The 26,436-nt window shown below is 35.5% G+C and overlaps 3 protein-coding genes across 6 annotated transcripts in view; all 3 read left to right on the top strand.

Annotated features, from left to right (window-relative positions):
- Positions 1–1,415: 1,415 nt before the first annotated feature.
- On the top strand, positions 1,416–10,786 carry LOC107730923 (membrane protein MLC1-like). 3 transcript variants are annotated; one of them, XM_016541881.1, is made up of 13 exons: positions 1,416–1,487; positions 3,610–3,786; positions 5,585–5,829; positions 6,641–6,730; positions 6,820–6,873; positions 7,253–7,354; positions 7,640–7,741; positions 8,293–8,361; positions 8,459–8,575; positions 8,674–8,730; positions 8,912–9,034; positions 10,018–10,170; positions 10,484–10,786. In XM_016541881.1, the coding sequence occupies exons 3-13, from the start codon at positions 5,590–5,592 to the stop codon at positions 10,562–10,564; spliced, it is 1,188 nt and encodes a 395-aa protein (XP_016397367.1). In that variant the 5' UTR covers positions 1,416–1,487; positions 3,610–3,786; positions 5,585–5,589; the 3' UTR covers positions 10,565–10,786. The 3 variants fall into 3 exon arrangements, with proteins under 3 accessions (XP_016397367.1, XP_016397368.1, XP_016397366.1); XM_016541882.1 differs by lacking the exon at positions 1,416–1,487 and having other exon boundaries at positions 3,521–3,786; positions 10,021–10,170; XM_016541880.1 differs by lacking the exon at positions 1,416–1,487 and having other exon boundaries at positions 3,521–3,786.
- Positions 10,787–12,574: 1,788 nt separating this feature from the next.
- Positions 12,575–20,936, top strand: panx2 (pannexin 2). 2 transcript variants are annotated; one of them, XM_016541878.1, is made up of 7 exons: positions 12,575–12,721; positions 12,851–12,887; positions 14,404–14,963; positions 17,143–18,257; positions 18,357–18,495; positions 18,581–18,772; positions 19,953–20,936. In XM_016541878.1, the coding sequence occupies exons 3-7, from the start codon at positions 14,735–14,737 to the stop codon at positions 20,243–20,245; spliced, it is 1,968 nt and encodes a 655-aa protein (XP_016397364.1). In that variant the 5' UTR covers positions 12,575–12,721; positions 12,851–12,887; positions 14,404–14,734; the 3' UTR covers positions 20,246–20,936. The 2 variants fall into 2 exon arrangements, with proteins under 2 accessions (XP_016397364.1, XP_016397362.1); XM_016541876.1 differs by having other exon boundaries at positions 12,832–12,887.
- Positions 20,937–24,251: 3,315 nt separating this feature from the next.
- The window catches only part of LOC107730919 (traB domain-containing protein-like), a 10,469-nt gene continuing 8,284 nt past the window's right edge, over positions 24,252–26,436 (top strand). The window contains exons 1-4 of the mRNA XM_016541875.1: positions 24,252–24,448; positions 24,528–24,639; positions 25,296–25,345; positions 25,801–25,858. Of these exons, the coding sequence (XP_016397361.1) occupies positions 25,322–25,345; positions 25,801–25,858 (82 nt within the window). The 5' untranslated portion in view covers positions 24,252–24,448; positions 24,528–24,639; positions 25,296–25,321. The remainder of the gene's footprint in view (positions 24,449–24,527; positions 24,640–25,295; positions 25,346–25,800; positions 25,859–26,436) is intronic.

The raw sequence follows: 26,436 nt of genomic DNA, 5'->3' as shown, positions 1-26,436 counted from the left end.
ATATATATATACAAGTGCATCTCAATAAATTAGAATGTCGTGGAAAAGTTCATTTATTTCAGTAATTCAACTCAAATTGTGAAACTCGTGTATTAAATAAATTCAATGCACACAGACTGAAGTTGTGTCGCAGTCTGCAGCGGGTGTGCCCAGGAGGGCCACCAGATGACTGTGTTCTGGGAGCACATGGCTTGTGTTGTGTTTGTCTGTCGCCATGTGCTCTCTCCTGTCTTATTGTCTTGCCCCTCCCATCTTGTTACCTCGTTATAGTTTAAGTTGATCCACCTGTGTCTCCCTCGTTAGCCTCCTCGTTTGGTTCCCATTTATTCTCCTTGTGTCTGTCATCCTGTGCTGATCCGTCATTTCTCATTGTGTGTGTTTCGTGTCTGCATGTGTGCAGCTTTAGGTCTGCCTGTCTGTTTTTCCCCTTCGGGGTGGTTTGAGTTTATTTTTGTTTCATTTTTATTATCAAAATAAATAACCATTTCTCCTGCACTTGAGTCCTCGCTTCATCTCCCCGCACGCACCGTGACAAATGTACAGTATGTGGAAAATAATGTGTTTTTTTAACTTTAAACGGCATAAACACATTTCATTACACCAAATACACAAAATAATGTTATTTTTAGCAACATCATATGACCCCTTTAAAGGATTTATAAGAGCATATTTACCTCTAAGAGGATGTTTTTCATGTTTTACACCACCTGTCAAAGACCTGGAATAGAATATTCGAACATATAAATAACAAACAAACAAAAAAAATAATATCAATTGCTTCCCAAAATAATTCATTGTTTCAAAACGCTTGAAAACTCTGGCATACTGGTTAAAATGCTATAAATGCATGAAGAACAGCAATGTGAACAAAAGCAGCTGCACAAGAGTTTCAAATGTGCATTAGGTAATCTGCAAAATATTATGTTTAAAATGTCATTAAATAGCCTAAGATAATACGTAGTCTTTTATTAATTTGTAACACTTGTTATCTACCAACACTTTTACTGACAGAATTTTAGGAACTTGTTTTAAGATGAAATGATGTGATGTGTGATACGCGCTCCGATGCACTGATTCAAAACACAAGATCCGTAAGGTTTCGAATCTTCGTGAAGCAGTGAATCGAACTTGCCCGTCAATAACTTCGATTCATGCCCGATGTGGTTCTCGCTCGTGAACTCCAGAACTACGATCGGATCCGGTTTCCGAATTGGAGCTGTAAACTTCAAAGAAAATGTAGTGAAAGCAAACATCACTAAGATTAGTATCATGCAACTCCTATTCGAGTCGCAGTCTCTAACACATCGATTCAGCCCGATTTAGTTTAAACGGTTCACTGAAAAGAACCGGTTCAAAATGGCGATTATTTTCGCCTTGTCATGTGATATTAACATGGCAGGCAGCACCTATTACAGTAAGTGTCGCTCCATGTACGTTAAATAGGCTAGCTTTTATTAGGCAACTGACGACTTCAATCTTCATCTCATGTGAGTGTACTTGTTTTTACATTACCAGAATTTTTATAAAGTAAAAATTGATTTGCCTTAAATGTTTGTCTTTAAATGCATATCCCCAATTAATGTGTGTTTCAAGATAGCCAGTACTATTACAGCTGTTTGACATTCTCCCATATTAAAGGACCACTGGGCATTTATAGTGTGTGCTTAGTGCTTTCCCATCAGGACCCTATGAAGAGATTTGTCTCGTGATTTAGGTGAAAATAAAAAGAAACATCAAAGTTTCTCTTTGCTGCTGCTCACAAACTTTAGACTTTTTCTCTTTTCCTCATAAACCCCTAAAATGAGTATTGAAAGCTGAGATATAGTGAATCAATAATGCATCTGCAGGGATTTCAGTGGCTTGGCATGCCTCAAGTGTGTGTGTACGTGTCCACATGAGCGTGTGATCTTTGTGTAGAGCATATTCAGAGGGCAGTGAAGTGTGATGGCCAGCCAGTGGAAGGGGGCTGTTTAAAAGGTATCCATGGATACTGCCTTTCAAGGACACTTTTGAACAGTAGCATTGATGTGAACGAATACGGCCGTGAGCATTTTTACACACACACTCGCTCTCCTCCTGTTTATCTATTTTATACATATAAGCCAAAATATGGGCATTTATGATTGTTATATGAAATAGATCGGATTCAATCACTTCAAAGATGTGTATGAAAAAATACTTGAATCTTCTGAAATGTGCTAGGATTAAAGACCCTGTTTATGAACCCACTGGTTGCAAACTTCAGAAGCCCTGGGGGACGTCCCAAATCTCTGGTTTGTTTTTTCCACCCCATAAAACGGAGGCCCAGGTGGGAGGAGTCAAGAGCGAACTGCAGGACTGCACAGCTTAGTTTGAACTTGTTATGCAACGAGAACTGTGTGTGTATCTTGTTTGTTGACATATACACCACCAGTTTAAACCAGTTAAAAGTTTGGGATAATTCATTTTTTTTTGTTTATGTTTTTGAAATAAGCCTCTTATGCTCATCAAGGCTCCATTTATTTGATAACTAGTACATTAAATAGAGTAATATTCAGAGATATCATTACAATTTAAAATAACATAATTTAAAATAATTTCTTTTTAAATATATTTTAAAATACAATTCATTCCTGTGATGGCAAAGCTGAATTTTCAGCAGTCATTACTCTTATTCTTCAGAAATCATTCTAATATGCTGATTTGGTAACATTTATTATTATTATCAAAGTTGGACTGCTTAATATTTTTGTGGAAACTGTGATACACTACTATTCAAATGTTTTGGGTAAGTGTGATTAAAAAAAAAAAATTAATACTTCAGCATTGATAATATTATTAAGATTCTTTTTTTTTCTTTGAGTACCAAATCAGCATATTCAATTCATTCCTGTGATGGCAAAGCTGAATTTTCAGCAGTCATTACACTTATTCTTCAGAAATCATTCTAATATGCTGATTTGGTAACATTTATTATTATTATCAAAGTTGGACTGCTTAATATTTTTGTGGAAACTGTGATACACTACTATTCAAATGTTTTGGGTAAGTGTGATTAAAAAAAAAATTAATACTTCAGCATTGATAATATTATTAAGATTCTTTTTTTTTTTTTGAGTACCAAATCAGCATATTACAATGATTTCTGTAGGATCATGTTACACTGAAGACTAGAGGAAAAGCTCCTGAAAATTCAGCTTTGCCATCACAGCAATAAATTACATTTCAAAATATATTAAAATTGAAAAACTTTCTTTTAAATTGTAATAATATTTCATAATATTACTTATTTTTGAAAATAAGCCCTGATGAGCAGACTTCTTTCAAAAACTCAAAAAATTCTTAATTATTCCAACGTTTGTTTGGAATGCAATCACATGCATGAAGAAAGGAAACGTTTGTGGGTGCCTGATTGTGTGTACATGCAGGGAAAACTCATTCTAGGTTGTGTGCATTCTTTCTGTGTGTGTCTGTGTGTATGGCAGCGAGGGCTGTTGATTTATGTGTGAGTTCTCTCATTGAGTTGAACAGAGCTCAGCAGCCCCTGATCTGAGCCCCATCTCTCCGCTCCATTTGCATTCACTGGCTAAAACTGGCTGGCAGGGCAACACTCTCAACTTTCTGTTCCAGGCTTTGAAGCGTTCCAAAACTTTTTAATTGACTTGGAGTGGAGGGGACAGAGAGAGAAAGGAGAGGAACAAGAGGAAGAAGACAAAGATAAAGTACAACTAAAACCTTAGACTTCCACAAGAACGGGGGAACAGGTGGGCCAAGCAGAAATAAGCGGTGTCTTGAAGCTGGAGGCAGGTGAGTGGGAAGCAGAGATTAAGATAAAGAAGGCTGGAGAGATAAGATGAATGAATGGAGGAAAGGAAGTGAGGCTCAGAATGAAGTTGAGGAGAAAAGGCTGGGGAGGGATTGATGTGTTTCAAACTTTTTTATGAATCATTGCCTTCATGCATTATCCCCGCACTGCATCCTCTTTATTGCTCTGTGTTCCCGTGGCTGTTTACGTAATACCATGAAAGTGCTCTATATTCATTGTGCGTGTGGGTTTTCAAGAGGGAGCAGTTTGATTGCGTTTTATTTCTTTATTGTTGACCAAAAATATAATTTTTTTCCCTCCCTGGATGCAGAGATATTGGTAGTTATTAGTGAAATGTAGCACTGAGAGCTCATAGGTCTTGTATGATTATTTTATCTGTGCAAAGAAGAAAATGGTGTTTTTAGCACACTTTTGTGTTCTTGGAGCACTTTCAAGCCCTGTTCTCTTCAAATCGTAAAAATAAAAAAAGCTTGTCACGGAGTGTAAAATGCAGCGGGTTGCGGTTATGTCACTGTAAAGCCATTGTTTTATGGTCCATATGTTTTCTCAACAGATATGCATCCACTTAAAAAAAAAAAAAAAAAAAAGTCATTTAAAAAATGTAATTTTATTAAATAAAGCAAGACGCTAAAAGTAAATCTGTTCAGTCTGGCACTTTTTATGTTAGCATAATATTGGGGAGAATATAAACGTGTTATTATCATTAGTTAGTTTTGGTAAAACTGCTCTGTTTTTCAAAAAGACTATAGGGATGATATTAAAATTTCTGACCGATACCGTTAAGGCAATAATTATATAACAACTACAATAATAATAATAATAATAATAATAATAACATATTTAATAATATATTTTTATTCTATTAATAAATAATAATTATTATTATTAGTAGTAGTAGTAGTATTAATAATTATATCAGATTATTATTATATAGAATGTATTATATTGTATTAGATTTTATTTTTATATTTTCAGTTTTCATTTAAAATTTATTTTAATTTTTAGTAATTTTGTTATGTGCTTTTGTCTTTATTATTATTATTATTATTAGTAGTAGTAGTAGTAGTATTTTAGTTTTGGTAATTGTAGTACTTCAACTTAATTTTATTTCAGTTAGTTTCTAATATTGAGTTATATCTTAATATAGTTATATCTAATATTTATATGGCAACAAAACAATGTTTTAGTTTTAGTTGACAATAACAAAAATGTTTAGTGTAAAATAAAACAGTATAAAATAATAGTATTTTGTATAAACAAAGTAAAAATAAAATGCTGAAAACTAAAATCAATCATTTTAAATGCTACAGATTAATTGAAGCTGCACATCACAATGTACAGTATAAAAATGAGATTTGCTAATAATTGCATTTAACAATGTTATTAAATTATTAACTTTTTTAAAGATTAACATTAAGTGACTGTTAGATTTGCATTGATACATTTGGCAGGCGCTTTTATCCAAAGCAACTTTGCATTGCATTCAAAGTATACATTTTATCAGGTCCTCAGTTCATGCATTCCCTGGGAATACATGAGAAATATTTATCATTGAATGACCTTCAAATGCTCTGAGAAAAGTAACAGGTATAATGTGTTGCATTCCATATAAAGGCTTTGGGGAACTGAGGTAAGTTTAAGTGTCATTAAAAGCATCACATAGCAAACTGTCAATAGTATGTAAGCCATACACATTTCCTGCTTCTGTTAATGTTTGCATTCACTACATTTTTTCCTCACTTAGTCAATATGTGTGATTTATATGGATTGGATTTCTAGGGATCATGGATATCAGGATGCAACGAGAGGAGGCATCAGCTCAGGAAGTGTTCAGCTATGCCCAGATGTCCACCCTGGAGCGAAACAGTGGGGTAGGAACGCTGAGTCGGCATCTGGAGCGGGAGAGGTTGGAGAGAGACAGCTACACAGTGGATGTCAGAGCCAGTGACCTGCAGTTGGATCAGCCTGGGCCATTACATCCCTGCTTTAGCTACAGAGTCTGGCTTTACAGCATCGCTATAGGGGTAACAGCTTTGACTCAGCAGATTTTCACTCCTGTTGCTAAGAGACTTTGCTAAAAATGTACTCACTCTCGGGCTATCCAAGATGTAGATGAGAATGTTTCTTCATCAGCACAGATTTAGAGAAATTTAGCATTGCATCATTTGCTCCAATGGATCCTCTGCAGTGAATGGGTGCCATCAGAAAGAGAGTTCAAACAGCTGATAAAAACATCACAATAATCCACAAGTAATCCACATGACTGCAGTCCATCAATTAACATCTTGTGAAGTGTAAAGCTGCATGTTTGTAACAAACATATGCAACATTAAGGTGTCTTTAACTACAAACTGTTGCTTCCGGCAACCTTTGTCCATAATATTGCTTTTTCCAGTGAAAAAGTCACATTTTCTGAATCGGGAGAGAAATATGCACAGATCAAGCACATTTATGAGCGAAAACAGTCCAAAACAGTTCTAAACAAATATGTTGGTGGATTTTGAGAGATTATTATGGATTGGTATTTCAGCCAGAAGTTAAAACCCCTTAATGATGGATTTGTTTCTGGCATGCAACGTTAATTGATGGTTTCCTTGTGGATTATTGTGATGTTTTTATCAGCTGTTTGAACTTTCATTCTAGTGACACCCATTCACTGCAGATGATCCATTGGTGAGCAAGTCATACAATGCTAAATTTTTTCAAAATCAGTTCTGATGAAGAAACTTATCTAGATCTTGGATGGCCAAGATTTTTCATTTTTGGGTCAAATATTCCTTTAACACACTGATTTTCTCAAATGTCTGAGTGTGTTCATTTGTATCTGACCCCCAGAGCAGCTTGCTAATAGTGGCAGCTTTCTCCCTCTACATGGGTAATGTGTTTCCAGATGCAATGGACTACCTGCGTTGTACTGCTGGATCTGTGAGTGTTTGTCCTGAAGGACTCATATGCTCATGAAAGAGGCCACTGGACCGTTTGACACTCGTATATGTTTTGCTTCTGGTTTGTAGAGTATACCAGCTGCAGTGGTGAGCTTCGCTATTGCCAAGAATAGACAAGTTGCAGTAAGTGAAAGGATATTTTTTGTAATATTGTATTACACACACAGCTTTTAAGCTGAACAAACCAAGTAATCAAACACTTTCAACTAAAACATTCCTTGAGTTTTAAAAATTATTTAATGGAATAAGTGGTTCTCTAACTTTGTCCAAGACATTATTCAAAAATGTAGTCAAACACTATTAATCAGTCAGGTTTTCAGTTCATAGGGCTATAAATCATAGTGTTTTCTATTTGGTGGTATATATTTAGTGTTAATAAATGTGATAAAATGCTGTATAATCACCATAACTGAGATGCTCAATTGATTTTTTTTTCTTTCTGGCAGATAAATATTTCTTTACTGTTTTACAAATACAGTGTGCAACCTACTTATGTTTACAGGTCTCTGACTTTCAAATGGTGTATGTGTCGTCCTTTGCTGTGACAACCACGTGTCTGGTGTGGTTCGGTTGTAGACTCGCCATTAGTCCCTCAGCCATCAATGTGAGAACATCACAACTCTAATACCCCTAAAATGTCTGTCAGGGACCCTAGAAATATGTCCTTCAAAATGAAATGCTTTGGCTCAAGTCTAGTATAATATATAATATGACAATGGCAAAGCAAAAGTTGTTTTAAAGGATCTGGTAGAAGTATGTTTATACATTTACAGTAGAAGTAAATACACTGCATGGTTACACTTGTAACAATGCTCAAACACTAAACTATAATGTGCATGTAAAACATCTGTACTATTAAAACAGTTACTGCTGTCTTGTCATCCTAAAGATTAACTTTAACCTGCTCCTGCTTATTGTGCTGGAAGTGCTCACTGCCAGTACTGTCATCCTATCAGCACGGTCAGTGGACGACTGCTGCAGTCATGGAAAGGTGTGTGTGTGTGTGAGTGAGTGAGAGTATCTACTCTACCATTTACTGTATGTGTATAGACTGCCTGCATTACAATTATTTTGGAGTGTGTTTACATAAATTGTGTTATCAATCAGGAAATGAATATTATATTAACAAATAATTATCTAACATCTTTCATGATGAATTTTGTCTGTTTGATGGAAATTGAGATTTCTAAATTAATTCGTATATTTTTGCCTGTAATATCTTGCCTTCATTTTTTAATAATACAGTGTGATTAAAAAAAAAACGTAATAATGCAAAATGTACTTGTCTTTTTTTAAGCTTTCATTTCTAATTTTTAGATTAGAAGATTTTTTTATGGTTGAGTTTTTCAGCTAATATTTATATTTTGTTTTATTTTAATTTGCAAAATAATTGCAAAATTATTTTATGCTAACTGTGATGAAGTGTGATATATCTATGACTAACTGTATTTGTCTCTAGCTTATATGAATTACATTTTATATGCTCATGTCTCTCTGCTCTTTTTCTTTTCCTCATTGCTATCATTCATCTCATTCCTCCAGCCAGTGTCTGATGGCCCTGTGGTTGTGACCCCAGCTTCGTTCCCCACTCGTCTTCTCAAGGCTTACGCCGTGAGTTGCCTTCAAATGAGATTGTGTGTATGTGTGTGTATGCACTGTATATCAGCATGATGGTTACTGTAGATTTGCTGCTCTTTCTCTGGTGCAGGTAATTGAGGTTATATTGGGCATCTCCACTGTACTTGGAGGAATTATTGCTCTCAATTTGGGTGCTCTCCTCCCAGAGCCATATCTTTCTGTCACTTTCTTCTGGATTCTAGTAGCTGTGAGTTCAGTTTATTATATTAAATATTAGTTCAATTCAGATGATAAATTATTCAGAGTGATTAACTATCATTGTTTGTGTGTGTGATATCTCTGCAGTGTTTCCCCAGTGCCATTGCCAGCCATGTGGTGGCAGAATATCCCAGCAAGAGTCTGGTGAGTCACCATCAGGGTCTCTCCAGCAATAAAGCAGTGAAATCGAACGTCCCTAAAGGACATTCACCATTCTCACTCATTTAGCTGTCTGTCTGCCTTCTCTGTAGAGTGATTCCTTCTAAAGACTGTTTCTTGCCTTCTTTTTTCTCTTTATTTCCACCTTTCAATTTTACTGCTATAGGTGGAAATGCTGATTGCTATAAGTAGTGTGACCTCACCACTGCTTTTCTCAGCTTCTGGATTTTTGTCCAACAGCGTGATTAATTTTATTGAGATCTTTCTGCATGATGTGCCATTAGCAAAGGTGAGTCATTTCTGTGCACCACGCCAATCAAATTAAAGTAGTTCCAATATGTCCGATTTTGACCTTTGTGGCCTCTTAAAGGGATCGCTCATCCAAAAATGAAAATTGACTCATCCTTATGCGTGTTGTTATTATTAACTAAAACTAAAACTATTCATGTCAGAAAATTAAAATATCTGATATAAATATGTTGAAGAACAGAAAATAATGAAATTAAAACTGAAATAAAAACTAATTAAAGCTATATAGAAAAACAAAACCTATAAAAAGGACAAAACCACAAAAATTACTAAAACTCAAATTAAAATGAAAACTGAAAATCTAAAAATAAATGTTCATTCAAAATATTAATAAATACAATAATAGCATATAATAGTACTATTAGGGCTGTGTATCTCCAACTGAGGCTGATGAGACACGCATAGCCATCGATACGATACATTAAAGATACATATGAAGCAGCTACCGATGCAGTGCAATCTGATTTCAATTCGATTCAACACAATGTGATTCAATGCAATTCAATGCAATGGAAAAAAAAAATTGGATGCTATGGAATTCAATATGGTACAGATAGTACTTTCTAATTAATAAAAGTATAGTGCATCTACTAATAATTATATATAAATAAAACAGTTTTTACTGATGCAAATATGTTAGAAACGATGCATTGCGATACAAATGCCAACCGATGCACACTTTAACTTTTATGCCAATGCGAATCAGTGAATCTTACCATCCCTATATACTATACTGAGCAGAATCCAATGAATTTTTGGATCTGCTTTACAGCTGAAATTGTATTTGTTTCATAATTGAAGAACTTTGCAACATTAATCCTGTTTATTTCTTTTCTTTTTTTCAAAGCTATTGTTTTTGTCTAATATTTACATTTATTTTAGCTTTATACATTTTCACCTTTACACCCATCTTGAAGGATGTTCGAAATATGTTAAGTTTTTGAATGTATGTTGTGCATGCAGCAGTTGAATGACATACTGCTGCTTGTCCTGATGGGGCTGCTGCTGGTGCAGGCGGTGCTGACATTAGCCACCATAGTAAAGTGTGCTTCCTACAAGAGCCAGCTCCGCACAGGAGCTACTGAATGGGACACACTACACAAAAAGTACTCTGAGGTAAACACACAAGCATACACCCTATGAAATAAATGACAATTTAAGAGTACAGGAAGTGTGTTGTACTGTGTATGTGTGTGTGTGTGTGTGTGTGTGTGTGTGTTGTATGACTGTGCACATGATGTTAGCCAAGAGAGAAAAAATGGAAAACTGTATTGTACAGTGCCAGTTGTAGCATGAAAGACAGTCACAGAGGAATGGTAGAGCTGTTCCACCTCTGTGATTTCGTCACAACCCACATAAAGGATGTTGTGATTAACAAAGGAAGACCTTAAGGTCATTTCTTTTCTACCGTCTCATTCTTTTCCTACAGCAACAAACATCAAATGGCACACTAAGGGATTTTGACAGAGAGAAGACATGGAAAGCAGTGGTTGTCCAGATGGCCCAGTGACCAAAGATACAGGCACCAGAAGCAAAAAACAGAGAGAATAAAAGTGAAGGTACAAATATGGTGGCTGATAATGTCAGTTGGAAAAGACTCATCTTGTTTTTTGGGTATGAAATTTACAGTTCTGACTGTCATATTTGTCAGCTGACCTGTCATATTTATGAACTATGTTCAAAAGTTTGGGGTTAAAACATTTTATTTTTTAAAGAAATAAATACTTTTATTCTGCAAAGATGCATTGAATTGATCAAAAGTGAAACAAAGACAAATAAATGCTGTTCATTTGAACTTCCTATCCATCAAAGAATCCTGAAAAAAATGTATCTCAGTCTTTAAAGAAGAATTAAGCAGCACAACTGTTTTCAACATAGATAATAATACGAAATGTTTCCTGAGCACTAAATCAGCATATTAGAATAATTTCTGAAGGATCATGTGACACTGAAAAATTCAGCTTTGCCATCGCTGGAAATAAATGAAATTTTTTAATATATTAAATAGAATACCGTTATTTTGGATTGTAATAACATTTCATAATATTGCTGTTTTTACTGTATTTTTAATCAAATGGATACAGCTTTGGTGAGCACGAGAGTTCTTTCAAAAACACTTTTAAAAATCATACTGACCCCAGATTTTTGATCGTTATAGTGTATGTCTGTCAAAGATATTATTGAATGACAATTTAGTAAGGAAAAGAATCAGCAAGTCAAAATGTGTGGTTGGTTTTGAAAGTCTTTTGTAAAGATCCTTACTTGTGTCACACAATCATGAATATAGCCTACCAGACCAGTTTGAAATTAGAATCATATATGATGAGTGAATGGGTGAGCAAATTTATATGCAAATAAATGGTGAACACACCATGCATGTACAATCTATAGCACTTGTAATGCATTATCTAGAAACCCCACATGTCAGAAGCTGGAAGAGTAGAGGACCTAATATACAGTATGATGCTTTTAATAATTCTAATACACTTTGGACCATATTACTGTTCAATGCCTTGCTGCATGCAACAATTTTTACTTTGTTAGATTTTATTTTTGTATAAATATATGAATCTTGTGATGTTATTGTAGATCAATAAAATTTAAAAGATTGTTTATGTGAAATGTGAATTACTTATTCCAGAAAGTGACTTAACAGCAAGATGTTATGAAATAGCAGAAGGGATTAAATAAACACTACATAGCTGATGTACTTATCTTGCTGTAGTATATCAAAAGTATTTCCATATAGCAATACAGTTATGGGATAAAATGCTCCTGTAGCTGCCTTTTTATAATATATATATATATATATACAGTGGGCGTACCCACTGTATATATATATATATATATATATATATATATTATATATATATATTATATACCTAATATATATATTAAACAAATTTCTTTATTGTCTTTATTTCTTTTTACATAAATTATTTTGCCACATCCTTATAAAAAACATTGGTTATAAAAATAAAAAGTATAATGTGACAAAAATAAAAGCTACTGCACTGTAACCTAAAGATCTTTCCAGATTTCACACTACAGTCACACTACAGTAACATAAAAAATGATGAATAGAATAGAATAGAATAGAATGTTATGCCTGGGCTGGAGGATTTTTTAATGCACAATAACATACAGCATAATGCAAAACAAAACCGATTAAAAATACAGGACAGCAGTAGACCATACTGGGAAAACAAGTTGAATCTAATACATATCTTTATAATTTCATAATGTTGCCTTTTAATTAAGCAAAATTTACTTCCGTTTCCACACACGCATACTAACGATACTATAGTCTCGTGTAAGGCAAACAAGCGATGACAATGAATCTCCTTGAAGGTCTGTGTGAAGATGATGGTGTAAACTGAAGAAGTGTGTCTGTGTGAGGTTTGTCAGGGGAGGGTGAGAGGGATGGCGAGAGGCGGAACAAACCGGTGTGTGTCCGGATACACGCTGAAACGGCTCGCCCGCACTGCAGATTAACTCTTCAGACGCCGGGGATGCTCAACACTAAAGCACAAGTCACAGCATCCGCGTCCTTTGTTTTTTTGGGGGGATCTGTTGGTCGTTGTGGGGAGATATTTCCTAATGTCGATGATTTGAGCATAGGATTCAGGCTCTGCGTGTTCCTCAGTATAATCGAGTAATCTGACAGGTATGTGACATCATGAAGATTAGAGTCAAAGCAATCCAATCCTCTCCGTCTCTTTTTTTTCACTCATGTCGTATATAGTATCGTATATTTGATCATATCTATGTCTTAAGCCGCTATGTGTCATCCTAGCCAGATGATCCAGTGATGGACAGCTCCTCGACCGAGCGTAAGTGATGTGCACCGCATGACCTTTATTGCTTTTTAAACATTTACTGTCAGAATGTCAATATGTCGGCAGTGTCGTTACAGCATTGTCAATAAAGCTAGATTATATCTAAGGGTGTTTTACCTTAAAAGATACTACTGCATGCTGTTGCATTAAGTTTGCATGACACATTCCTAATCACTATCAACTTGTTTGAGAGTTTTATCAAACCTGCTGTGAAAGGAGTTTTCAGTCTTCTTTCTAGTGTCTCTTAGAGGGTCTCTATTATCCCTAACTAAGCCAACGTGACAAATACAAGCTTAATCTTGGCATAAGTAAATTATTAGTGTCTTATATCAGCACATACTGTATTTAAGATTGGCAGCACCAATTGTAATAATTTAAAAGCTAAATATTGAAAAACATATCAGTCAATGATGAATCATAATATTGACCTCAGTGGCTATGGTATATATGTAACAGGGTGCAATGTATTTTATCTACCATATGAATGATACTCAACCAGTCTAGGTGCATGGTAACAGGATTTTTCAACCACATTGAAAAAAAAGAACACTTTTTTTTTTTTTAACTTTAATGCAGATGGAGTGAGGGTACTGGTCAACATCCAATGAAATATAATATTACCCAAAGATATTTAACCTTGCATTTAATACAAACAATTATTTATGTTACAGGTTGAATATGAATTAAATGTAATTAAATATTTATTATTTATTTAAAAAAAATCAAAACAAATTTAGATATTTGTTTGGCTTTTTGCATTTATTAAATATTTTAATAAAAACCTATATTAATATTATTATTTAGTTGCATAAATAAAACCAAGTCAATCACAAACACACCAACTTTTTGTATGTCACAACAGTTCACTACCTTCTTTGCCACAGCTCTGACCATAAAGACATTGTTTAGTTAAAATTTTAGATAAACATAAAACATCTATAGTCATTCAGTTGAAAAACTGATTTACTTTATCCCAAAAATAAAGTTAACTTACGAACGTGGGGTTCCTGCCATTTTTGTTGCTCTTTCCATTTGTTAGAAAGCCGTTCCTTATTGATTTCTTGAGCTCAAAGCGAGATATATTGATTTTCAAAATGTACAACCGCTATTTTCTTGTCTGTGTTTTTATACTGTGGGCAAAGACGCTCTGCAACATATTAAGCTTCCATCTGTAGTTCAGAAATAATGCCGTAAAACTTTCCAATGAGTTAAAGAACAACAGTGTACCATCTTTGTAATCTAATCTGGACTGTCTTGAATGATTCAACCGCTAGTAGGATGTCATTGTGTCTTTTTGTCCTTGTCACTATTGCACGCTCTCAAAAGACTCTGCAGATAAGCACACTCCACTGGTTACTGAATTAAAGGAACATGCACTTTCATAGAGTCTGAACATGCAGCCACAAACAAATGCAATTTACTTTTACAGTTTACACTAACTTTACAGTTTTACAGTAGCTTTACTTTTTCTTGATAGTCAGTATCTGTTAACTCTCTTGTTCATTTACAGGTTTTTGCAGAAGTGGAATAGATATGATGAGAAATTCATCCCAGCTGTCAATATAAGCAACAAATCAACTCTGATTTTCCTCTCTTCAATCTACCTCTGACAAGATCAGCCATCAATAACCCATCAAAGCTGACCACAAAGCTTCCTTTGTGACTCTTAGAAGATCCACTTTCATTCTTCAAGTCAACACCTCTTACATATAACTCATATTATTGTTGCAGGGAAAAGCCCTCAGCCAATCCAGTGGCTGACGGGTTGGGAGAAGGAGGAGGAGCTTCAGGTCCCATCAGGAGTGTTGTGAGGTTAGTGGCGAGCGGGCTGCTGGTGCCGAATGCAGAACATCCTCGAGCAGAACTTGGACATGGCCACGGCTCTGCTTGCGGGTGAGAAGTTGAAGGAGTTGATCCTGCCGGGTTCTACACAGGATGAGAAGGGCGGTGTACTGGCGGGTCTCATGGTGCAACTCAAACTAGAGTTGCCTTTTGACCGGGTCGTCACCATAGGAACTGTCATCATCCCTATACTGCTGGTCACATTAGTTTTCACACGGAACTTTGCAGGTTAGTGGTGTTACACAGCATTATCTGGACAAATAAACACCTTAATTTGCAGTTTGCAGTGAGAATGATCAGCGACATGGTGATAGAAGTAAAAAATCGGAGTAAATTATTCAGTCACATGACTTTCTGATGGATTATATTATATATATATAGCTATTCAGCATTTCTCATTTTAATTTCGTTTAACTTGATATTAAAATGGTACTAAAATAAATAAAACTAGAACTGAAATAATAACACAACACAACACACAAATTTCTACAACTAAAATTAAATTGAAAACAGAAAATATAAAAATAAAAAACTAATCTCACTTAAAGATTAGAGATCACTTAAAGATCTCACTTAAAATAACACAAGCCTAAAAATTTTGTGTGCATATTCACATTGACGTTTTTCCATTCAGTATTTTTTATGCAAAATTCTAAAATTTTCATAAAAATGTGTGGATGTAAGTAAACATGCTTAGAGCAAACACCCTTTATACATATGAAAAATTGATGATATGGCATAAAATGTTAAATCAGTAATATTACACATCATGAATGGCACTAGTGACAGAGTGCCAGATTTAAGTTTTATTTAGGTTGAGCCATTATTAACCACTCTATGGGACTTTCTATATTCCTGCAGTCCACTGCTATCCAGCAAATGAGTGGTTAAACTATTTTTGCTAGAGATATTGTGGGGTGATTAAGTAGGAAAAAAAAGAGAGAGAGCGATAAAGAGAGGTTGTGGTGGTAGGAGGGGGTTTACTCTGAATGCTGAGTCAGTCTTACTGCATAGCAGCACCAACTGGCTGTGACTGAACATCGAGAACCCTGCTGGGCAGAAACATGCAGTATAGTTTAAATCTGAATAACTGTTGGAGATAAACTAACATTTATGCTTAGGAAGGTTGTAGTAGGAACTCCTTTGAGACTGCAGCTAAATTGCCTTTCCATATCATTTGAGGGCTACTGTAATAAGAATACTTATTATATAGCAGGAATGAGGATTAGTGAAGGCCAAGCCTTAATCGTTGTGTTGGCTGAGGCTGTTTAGGATAAATTGTAAGGATATTAATTTGAATCAATCTGAAACTTAAAAGTACTAAAAGAAAAGGTAGAGCCTGTAACCATAAAGATTTTATTCCATCTAGACACACCAAATATAACATACACAAATTTGCTTTAGTAAACTAGAGCTTATGACAATATTACCTTTCTTAACATTATTGATTCTGTGCAGGAGTGTAATGCACTGAGACCCAGAATAAGGCGGAGGCATCTATAGGAGTTACAGCAGCTGTGAAAGAATTACCTCTACCTTTGTCCAACTGGCACAGACAAATGTAGCATTTGTTTTATCACTGATTCATCATTATTGGCCTGTGCTGCCTTATACTAAGCATTAAACCCATTCCAACCTGATGACAGCTCGTTACTAGAAACAAATCCCAGCTGGGTACACCAATTGCCAGATTTTCCTGGATAGAGACAGTTGTAATATCCAGTGTTAATTTTTACACAGTTTTAGTTGCAGTTTTTCATCTTTTGATGAGAATATCCTTTAAATGTAGTCAATATTGCATCATATCATATTCCTTAAATCAATTTTGACTGAATTGCACTGTCAACAAAAATAACAATGTAGTTGATGAAATTAAAATCTCTACTGTTAACATCAAGAATAATAATTGTAATTATAAAAGTAAGTATATTGGTGTCAGTGTTATATTAGTATTATTTATTTACTATAATATTTGTATTATTTTTAGCTAGCTTTTTATTTTCATTTCTGTTTTAATTTTAGTCATTTTGTTATGTGTTTTTGTTATTTTTTATTAGTTTTTGCCTTTTTTTAAATATTGCTATTAATTTTTATTTCAGTTCAGTTTTAGGTTTTATTTATAGTAATTTTAGCTCTTCAACTTGAATTCTGGTCGGTTGTCAGTATTTTATTGTCGATCAGCTGGAAAAAATAGCTCTGAAAGTGATTCCAGCCCAATCGTTCCTTTGTGTCATTATCGTTATAGCTGTGGTATGAACTTCACTATCATCTTATAATTCAATTATTTAAACTTTATAGTTATATGTATCATTCTTGGAATGAACACTAGTGGTATCTAATTGATGGCTCTTCAGTAATCTTAAATATTTGGTGAAGTGGGATTTTCATGATTTTCCTTCTCTTTTAGAGGAATCTATATATTGCTACACCCCACACAACTTCACACGTGACCAGGCCCTGTATGCCAGAGGCTACTGCTGGACAGAGCTGCGGGATGCAGTGCCTGGAGTCGACCCCCAGCTTCGGCCCTCCTTGTTTGAGCACAAGTTTCTGCCCTACGCTCTGCTGGCCTTCGCAGGCATCATGTACATACCTGCCCTGGGATGGGAGTTCCTGGCCTCCACTCGACTCACCTCTGAGCTCAACTTCCTCCTTCAAGAGATCGACAACTGCTACCACAGGGCGGCCGAAGGCAGAGCCCCCAAGATTGAGAAGCAGATCCAGTCCAAGGGGCCGGGGATTACAGAACGTGAGCGGCGGGAGATCATCGAGAACGCAGAGAAGGAGAAGAGCCCCGAGCAGAACCTGTTTGAGAAGTATCTTGAGCGCCGCGGGCAGAGTAACTTTCTGGCTAAGCTGTATCTGGCGCGTCATTTAGCCATCATCTGCCTCAGCTCAATGCCCATAACGTACCTGAGCACCTACTACGCCCGTCAGAGGCAGAACGAGTTCACTTGCGCGCTTGGCGAGCCACCGGACACTAGCAGCATCCCTGAACTGCGGCTGAATGTTAACTGCAAGCTACCAGCCGTGCAGCTCCAGCGCATTATGGCCGCAGTGGACATTGCTTTGCTGTGTACTATGAACCTCATTATCCTTGTGAACTTGCTGCATTTGTTTGTAGTTCGGAAGTCAAATTTCGTCTTCGACAAGCTGCACAAAGTTGGCATTAAAACACGCCGGCGCTGGCAGAAGTCACAGTTTTGCGACATTAACATTCTGGCCATGTTCTGTAATGAGAACAGAGACCACATTAAGTCTCTCAACAGACTGGACTTTATCACCAACGAGAGTGACCTCATGTATGATAATGTGGTGCGGCAGCTACTGGCAGCGTTGGCTCAATCCAACCACGATGCCACTCCGACTGTGAGAGACTCTGGGATCCAGACTATTGATCCCAATATGGACCCCTCAGTGCTGGGTGTGGGAGAATTGGGAGGAGAGCCCTCAGTAATCAAGAGACCCCGCAAGAAGATGAAGTGGATCCCCACATCTAACCATCTGCCACAACATTTTAAGGTAAGACATTCTCATTCATATTTAGTTGACGAATAGCTTACTTGTCGAATGGTCCTTCTATTATTGAAATGTACCTCATATTTCTTTGTTTTTATACAGGAACCCTTGACTCTAACCAGACAGGAAAATAGTATAAAGGCAGACAAACCTAAACCAGTCCGAAGGAAGAATGTAGCAGATAGCATTATTCCTCCACTTCTGGACAGCAAGAGCACACAACATCCTCCTACTAACAAAGGTACTGGCATAGTAAAACCTGGTTTTGGTTAGTATAGCGAATGTCATTAAAATCCTTCACTGATCATGTTTACTTTTTTTTTCAGCTGCAGAAACAAATAATATAGAGAAGAAACACACTCTTAACCTCTCGCTGGATGTCCATCCTTACATGCTAACCATCCAGAAAGCAAAAACAGAAACGGTCAATCCTGAGCCACCCCCCGTCGAGCACTCTCTCAGTAATGTGTATATTGAGGGTCCACATACAGTTGTCCATGTCTCCTCTTCTCATACTGGTATGCTTGGATTGTCTCTAGGAATGCACAATTGATTGGTGCCATATTGGAATTGTTAGAGTTTGCTGCAGAGATGGTGTATTTTTGTAGGCCAACCCGGAAGTTAGCATCACCCTTGTTCCCTTGACAAAAACCCAACAGGATTTTTCCATTTTCCATTATTGCAGAAAATAAGCTCTGTGACCAACAAAAGTTCATGATTCTTACATATTTTGTTCATTAAGGTAATCTTTACAAATGAATTCAACTTTTATGAATTTTGAAGTGTAAATGCAATCACCAGAAGTAAAAAGCCAAAGTTACGCTACAGTATAAATTAACTACACCATGGTTGCATGACTTCAATGTCACTAAGCTTCCTACAACTCTCAAATCTTTATTTAAAATATACAAGTTGGAAAGTTTGAATTAGAATAGTTTGCAAGAGCACAAATATAAACATAATGAGGCTGTAAAAGCAGACTATGGAGTAGATGAGTTTTCCTGTTTGGTCTGATGACATCTAGATGTCTCGCACTTCTAAATCTCTCAGACATCCGGATGTCTCTATAGTCCCATTTAGCCACTTATTACACTTCTTGCATTTTTCAAGACACATAAAAGCCTAAAAATCATGAGGTGGTATTACTGGTGCATTTTATGCCATAGAATAAAACATGAAAATATCTTGAGCTTGTGTTAACCACAGACCCTATTTCAGACATTAAAAGAAAACATTGACTTTGGGATGATGGAACTGGAAGTGCAAAAATGCTTTTAGATTAGAGTTTTAGGACTCCATTCCTGCAGTACTCAATTGCACATTCAATAGATTGCCCAATTTTCCCCTATTTTTTTTTTACAATTTTCCTAGTTTTACATTACCTTTGCCTCATCTAATTCACACACTTAAGCTTATTTTAAGTTAATATTTAAAAACCGTAATAATTTGATAACACAGATGTTTTGCTAAATCTTTAGCAAATCTCAAAATGAATTCATCCATTTTTAATCTGTACATTAAAATGATGTGATGCATAAATTGACTTGTTGGCTTTAAAATAATTGATTTTAGATTTAGTGTTTTTTTATTATTATTGTTTATGTAGACAAAATTGCATTTTAATATCAGACATAGAACAATGTGTATTGGTTTATATTTGTATTACTGATAATTCTATATCCCCATTTGTCCCCTTAGAGAAGAAAGAGTCTCCTCCACTGTTGACCACCACTGCCTTCTCCACAGCCACCCTCTCCACAACGTCATATATGAATGGTGGAGCGACCAGCATGCAACCTCCAGACTCCCCGAAGGTCAAAGATCCTCTCAACCAAGGAACAGAGCCTGAGAACCAGCCCGGGCCTTTTAGTCGAAACCCCTCACACCCGCTGCTGAGCATCCATCACACCTTGTATGAGGATGAGGAGGAGCAAAACAGAAGGGACAGACTAGCCAGACCGGGCGAGTTGATTGCTGCTGGAGAGTGTTGAAGAAAAATGTAGATACACACCTGCACAAACACACACACACACAAATGCAAAAGCACGTAAAAAAATGAACTGAAGTACAAAGGAATATGCCGGTTTTTAGGGTTATGTTAATGGTTTTGCCATTATGAGTTGAGCTCAGATTATTTCATTTTCAGAGATGAAGATTATGGGACATTGGGGCAGCCAATGTTTAACATATTTTATACTCTTAAAGGTGCACTAAATTATTTATGTTTATGTTAAACGGGAGTTTTCAATTACTGGTGGGTTATTAAAAACACTATTAATTTCTTTGTGTAAAAATAAGTGCACCTTTCAAAATCATCTCCCAGCCTTACATCCACATATTTGGACGTGTGTAGTTTGAGGAAAAATAAAATCACCCATGACCTTGGTGCTCACCATATGGGTTAATGAGTTCCCTATGAGATTCCAAATGAAGGCAAGGCACGTCAGAATTTTGCACAAAGCACCATTTGTTCCTGTATCATCAATGTCTACATGGTTTTGTGTTGTTTTTCGCAACCAACGTCTGTTTCATATAGATGTCTTGAGGTATCCAACGCAATACATGTATTCTTAAAATATGCAACCTCATGTTTTATTGTCGCAATAATATGCACATTTGGAATGTATATACTGAGCTGTACAGAAAAAAATCTGATAATATAAGAGATTTTAGGCATTCTTTTATTAAAAAGACTGTCACATGGCATATTCATCCACAAACCTCTGGTGCACTTATTTAATGAGACAATATCACTCTGGGTCTTTGGGTCAAGTGCTCAAAGACATTCATCTCCAGATCGTCAGAAAAAATATGGATCCTTATACCAGCTTTTTTGAACAGACAGAGTTGTGGCAGAAAGATTTCAGCTTCTTCAGCTGGACATTTTCAAACTAAAGAGGATTCATAAAACATGCTTTTGATACCTAAATCACCATGAACCAGTTTGTGTAAGTAGCATTCCACCTTTGTAAATCCTAGTTAAAAACCATTGATATTCACTTATGCATTTTGTGGTGAAGTATAACAAATGCCCTGCCAAAACACACTTTTGTGATTGTGAGTGAATACAAGAATCGCACAATTAGAATCCAAGAGCACCTCTAACCACAAGGCATGAGATTGATATTAGAGATAGCTGCTGCAGCTCACTGTTTTTCTAGCACATATCATGCATCCAAGTGCAATATTTTGATAATGATTATGTGATACAGGGAACACAGATCATGAATTAGAGGGGAAGGAACTACACCTGATTTTCCAGGCTTGACTTTTTAGATGAGAATATAATTTGATGGTGTTATGGGTGCTAATCTCAAACTTAAAAATCTTAATGGCATTCGGTCTTTGAGCCAATATGTTAAAATGGGGTTAGACAAAGTATGTTTAAAAAAAAAAAAAGTCATGGCCATGTTACCTTATTTATTTTGTTCTTGTGTTTAGGGGAAACATTGGAAATGAATATTTGTTTTGTAGTTCCATTTCATTTTTGTTTTTTGTTGTCTATTTTTGTGCCACAAATTATTGACAAATGTTTGTGTTTAATATATGTGTATTTATGGAACTGCAGCATTTCAACCAAGTAACCTGCTTAGAAAAATAAATTAATCTATGCCAAAAAGAGAAAATGTTAGATTATCACATGGGTTGTATACTGCATGTTCAATAGTTAATTAAACTCATGTTACATCATTTTACAAGGGGGGACATGAGTTTGAATCACCTAGTCTGTCTTGCACAGGTCAGCCCTTTATCTTTTTTTTTTAGCCTCTCCTTATGTGTATGTTTCATGAGATATTTCTGTTATAGGTGAACCTCAGAAAGAGTTGTATAAGGTTCACAATGTTGTAAAATGATGTAAGCAATTTTCAGTATCATGCATAAAATGCTTACTACCTCATAAACACTGAAACCAGTATGATGAGAAATCCCACGTCTCTGTAACAGTCCCACATAAGCTCTGTTAAAAGCATTCATCATTTTTAGCCAATCAGAAACAACTTTTTTTTTCGTGTTTGGGCTTTCTGACATCACATTGGTTATGATGGCGGTCATCACCAGGGTAATGAATTGTAGTTTCCATAATAAACATATTGTTTTAAAACTTTGTCTGCAGTTACTATAATATCTGAATGACAAGGATAAATTGCACTTAAATTACTTAATTTTAATTGACCAATGTAATCTGTTTTAAACAAAAGACGTACTTCAGCTGAACAAAATTTCTCTTTTTTTACAACAAAAAAGAAATGAGTTTTTGCAGGTTTTAACCGCGTTTTGTTTCAGAAAGTATAAACGTGAGTCAAAGTAGTTACATCTACTTTTTAAGTATTTTTTCATGTTACAAAATTACATGTAGCTATGCATATGAAACTTACAGAAGATACAGTTTACATTACAATAGTTCATTTTAAAACAGTTTAACAGGGTAACATTTAAATTATACTTCTTTAATTTTGTTATATATATATATATATATATGCAAAGCATGCAATGACTGTGGCAACTTTAACATTTGAAAGGATACTATGACAAAGTTATCGCTTTCCTTATTCAAACTGATTTTTTTTCATGAATACATGATTGAACTGAAGAATGAAAGCTATATCGTACACTTGGAAAATTACAAGCTATATCACCGCTTATCGACACTAGGGGTGTGACAATACACTTAGCTCACGAGATGAGACAAAATACAGATACTTGGTTCACTAGAACGAGACAATATTTTAATTAATTTAAACTATTTTTAAGAAATTTTCAATTACAAAATATTTGTCTTTTGATTACCAAAAGTAAAACAATGCAGTTGTATTTTGAAATATTTTAACTAATCTAGGGCTGTAACTAATGATTATTTTGGTAATTGAACAATCTGATATTTTTTAGTAATACAAATAGACCTAAGTGAAAACCAGGCTTTAGTATGACTATTTATATATAAACTAACGGTGAGGCAATAATAATTGGCTCAAATAAAATATCAAAACCAAGTAATTACATGGTTTTATTGAACAACACTGATAAAATACATAATGTAATATGCCTATACATAATATGAACATAACCAAGTACATTATGTGTTATAACAAATACCTGCAGAGGGCGCCAAAGGCCTGGTGACTTTTCACTTTACAGCGTGATTAAACTATGTTTAAATCCCTTTAATTTTAATATTTGACCACATGCAAACTCAGAAACTTTTATTTTGAAATCGCGATGTACAATAAATGGCATATTTAGAAATAGGTTGATGTATTCCCCTGTATTGGCAAAGGTTTAAATGATTTACGTTACAAATCTAGTGAGATAATGCACACTGTTTTCCCAGATGAACGTTAAGCAATTAAAATTCACAGCAAATGCAGAGGAAGAGTCACACATACAGTCTTTACTGGTAAATCACCGGTAAGTTACCATTAAGAGATAGAGATCATGTGTGAACAGACCTTTTCAAAAATCCCGGTAAATTTGTTCTGGCAATCATATCGTTCTTATGGAGATGACATGATTACTCTGAGTCTGAGCTGTTTACAAAGCTCTGCTGCATTTTAATTAGTTTTTCTATGTAAATAGGCCTATGCGCTATATGGACATCTTTGACCATTGCGCCTCGCCGTTTTTTGTCGCGCTTCTCCATTCATCAGGGCTGCGATGCGCAGCGCGTCTCGTGTTTATAAGAGCAAAATATTCAGATTGGCTGGTAATGTTAGTTTGGTTGACAGTGAAAAAGCTGTGCTCCTCTCACACCATTGGTAGGCGAACTCATGGACTCGAAAGTGATATCAACACGTTTTTTTTAAATGTAGGATTATTTTTTTCCGCAGCCAAACGCTGCTCCGGCACGGTGCCGGAGAACTTTAAGCCCTGTATATATACTGTGTATATAGATAGATAGATAGATAGATTAAGATTAACCCGACCTTTTTCCAAACACGACGGCCTCAGTCTCTATCATCCTATCAGCATCCTATATACTACATTACCCAGAAAGCATTGCAATAAGGGCCGGACACCGGCGCTACAGAGTCACTTCATGCAAGCTGCTGACTGTAGCTCTAACTTTAATAATTTCATTTTTGCCGAGGCTAGCAAACAAACTACAGTCAATGTGCTAGTTTTAGGATTGTTTAAATCTCTCTATAATAAAATTAAATATAGACGTCACGGCGCGTCAAATAAATAACGTATTGTTGGTTAGTTTTTTAAAGTTTTAAAGGGGCTTAGCTTATATTAGCATAGCATCAGCTAACAGCTGCGTGTATGTGTGCGCAGTTAGCCTGTTGCCGAACTACCTTGTCAAGAACCATCCCGCACTACAACTGACAGTCCGGTCCGATTCGTTACTTTCGTGTGAAGAGTGGATAAGCTCTCTGCCAAGTCAAATGTAAGAGTTATTTTTATATTTGCTGCTTTTTCGAAGTGGTGGCTGAGGTTGCTGCTAGTCCATCAGAATTTGTGGTTTAGTTTTGCATTCTGTCAGGACTGATAACTTGATTTTAAAATGCGCACGAGATCAGCGGCTTTGCTATTAAATTAAACCGTTTACAAAACCATTTATAAGCTAGAAACGGTAAGCTGTCTTAATTGAGTTTGGTGTGCTAACCTGGTGGTCTGATGAAATCAGGTTGCCACCTTTAATGTCTGACATCTGTAGGATTAGATCTGTTACATGGTCAACATAAAAACGCTTTGTTGTGCAACTTAAAAGATCTAAACCCTCAGCAAAGCAAACTAATCCTGTTGTGCTGGAATCTCAGTAGTTTGAAAAGTATACGTGGTCTAGTTGCACAAGGCAAGATGGCAGGCTGATAATCAACCCTCATGACTCACTTTACTCAACCAACCCAACTACACAAGTCAGAAAAGTTAGAAATCCTTTAATTAAACAGTGTCTGGTTTAGTGTTGAGGCATTTATTTCCAGCAGGCCTGTACACAGCCTTCCAAAGTTGTTCAAATCTGTTGAATGTCTTAATACCATTTTGTGGAGTCATATTATGTGGGTTGTTTTTGCATCTGACACATATGATCTTTTATTCCAGGTTGAGGTTTTACTGAACGGTGGACAATGGAACAGGACAGCAACTCAGAGGTATAGAATTAAGAACTTGCATGTTTTGTCTTGTTTTGTCTTATTTGGCAGGGTGAGAACTGTACTAGATATATTTAGAAACGAATTTATTTGCATGACGATAGTGGTTTATCTGTAATTATTAGGGAGGGTTTGATTCAAGCCATGAACACATGCCGCTAAATGGAAATCTGTGGTTTGTAAAAGGAAAACTCATGACAGTGCCGACTTTTGGGTACTGAAAGTATTGGATAATCATCTTTTGTTTGTTTAGGTGGGCATTTCCCACATGAAGAAATATGCACAGCATTCTTTTGTTTTACTGCTTATGATATCACTCGCTTGACCTGGAAAATGAAATGGTAGTTCCTCAAAGTGAATGCCAAGCTTGTTCGTACCTGTTTTGTGTACAGTACGTTTTCAGAATGTTCATGCAATGAAATATGTAGATTATAATGCATAATTTTTGTTTGTAGGATGACTCAGTTGGCCCAGCAGAAGATGATGCACAACCTCCATTTCCTCTCGGACTCTGTGAGTAATCTCTGATTTAAAGTAAAAAAAATAATAAATGTGAATCCAAGTTTTCTTTCATATGATTTTGTAAGAAATGGTGCTGTGTAGTCCTCAATATTAATCTTATCAACAGAGATGTTATACTGTATTATTAAAAAAAAAAACACCTTGTCCAGTGTAGGGTTATTCGAGTTTTTGTATGTATGTTTATTTATTTATTTATAATTTAAATTTATATTTACAGTTATTGTTAGTTTTCACTTTATCATTCTTAGATTTAGATGTTTCAGTTTTCTAATTTCATTTTATTTTGTTTTTAGTTGTTGTATTTTAGTGCTGACAACTTTGTGCTGACTGGTATAATTAAAATTATTTTATAATATAAAATTTCTTAGCACAGTCTAGTATTATTCCTGTCCAGTGGCATTTTCATTTTTAATGCAGGAGGGTTGTAAAGGTTTCAAATGTTATAATATGCCATGTATCGAAAACCAAAATTAATTTGTGGCCATTTTTTATTTTAGTTAGTTTTGAAGTCTTCATTTATTTTAGTTTCTATTTTCCCAGTTAAATGTTTTTTTTTTTTTTTTTTGTAC

Source organism: Sinocyclocheilus rhinocerous, unplaced genomic scaffold (genome assembly GCF_001515625.1).
Source record: "Sinocyclocheilus rhinocerous isolate Xijiao unplaced genomic scaffold, SAMN03320098_v1.1 scaffold2806, whole genome shotgun sequence".
Classification (NCBI taxonomy): Eukaryota; Metazoa; Chordata; class Actinopteri; order Cypriniformes; family Cyprinidae; genus Sinocyclocheilus; species Sinocyclocheilus rhinocerous.
Note: the sequence above shows the minus strand (reverse complement) of the source record. Positions and strands in the feature narration are given on the sequence as shown.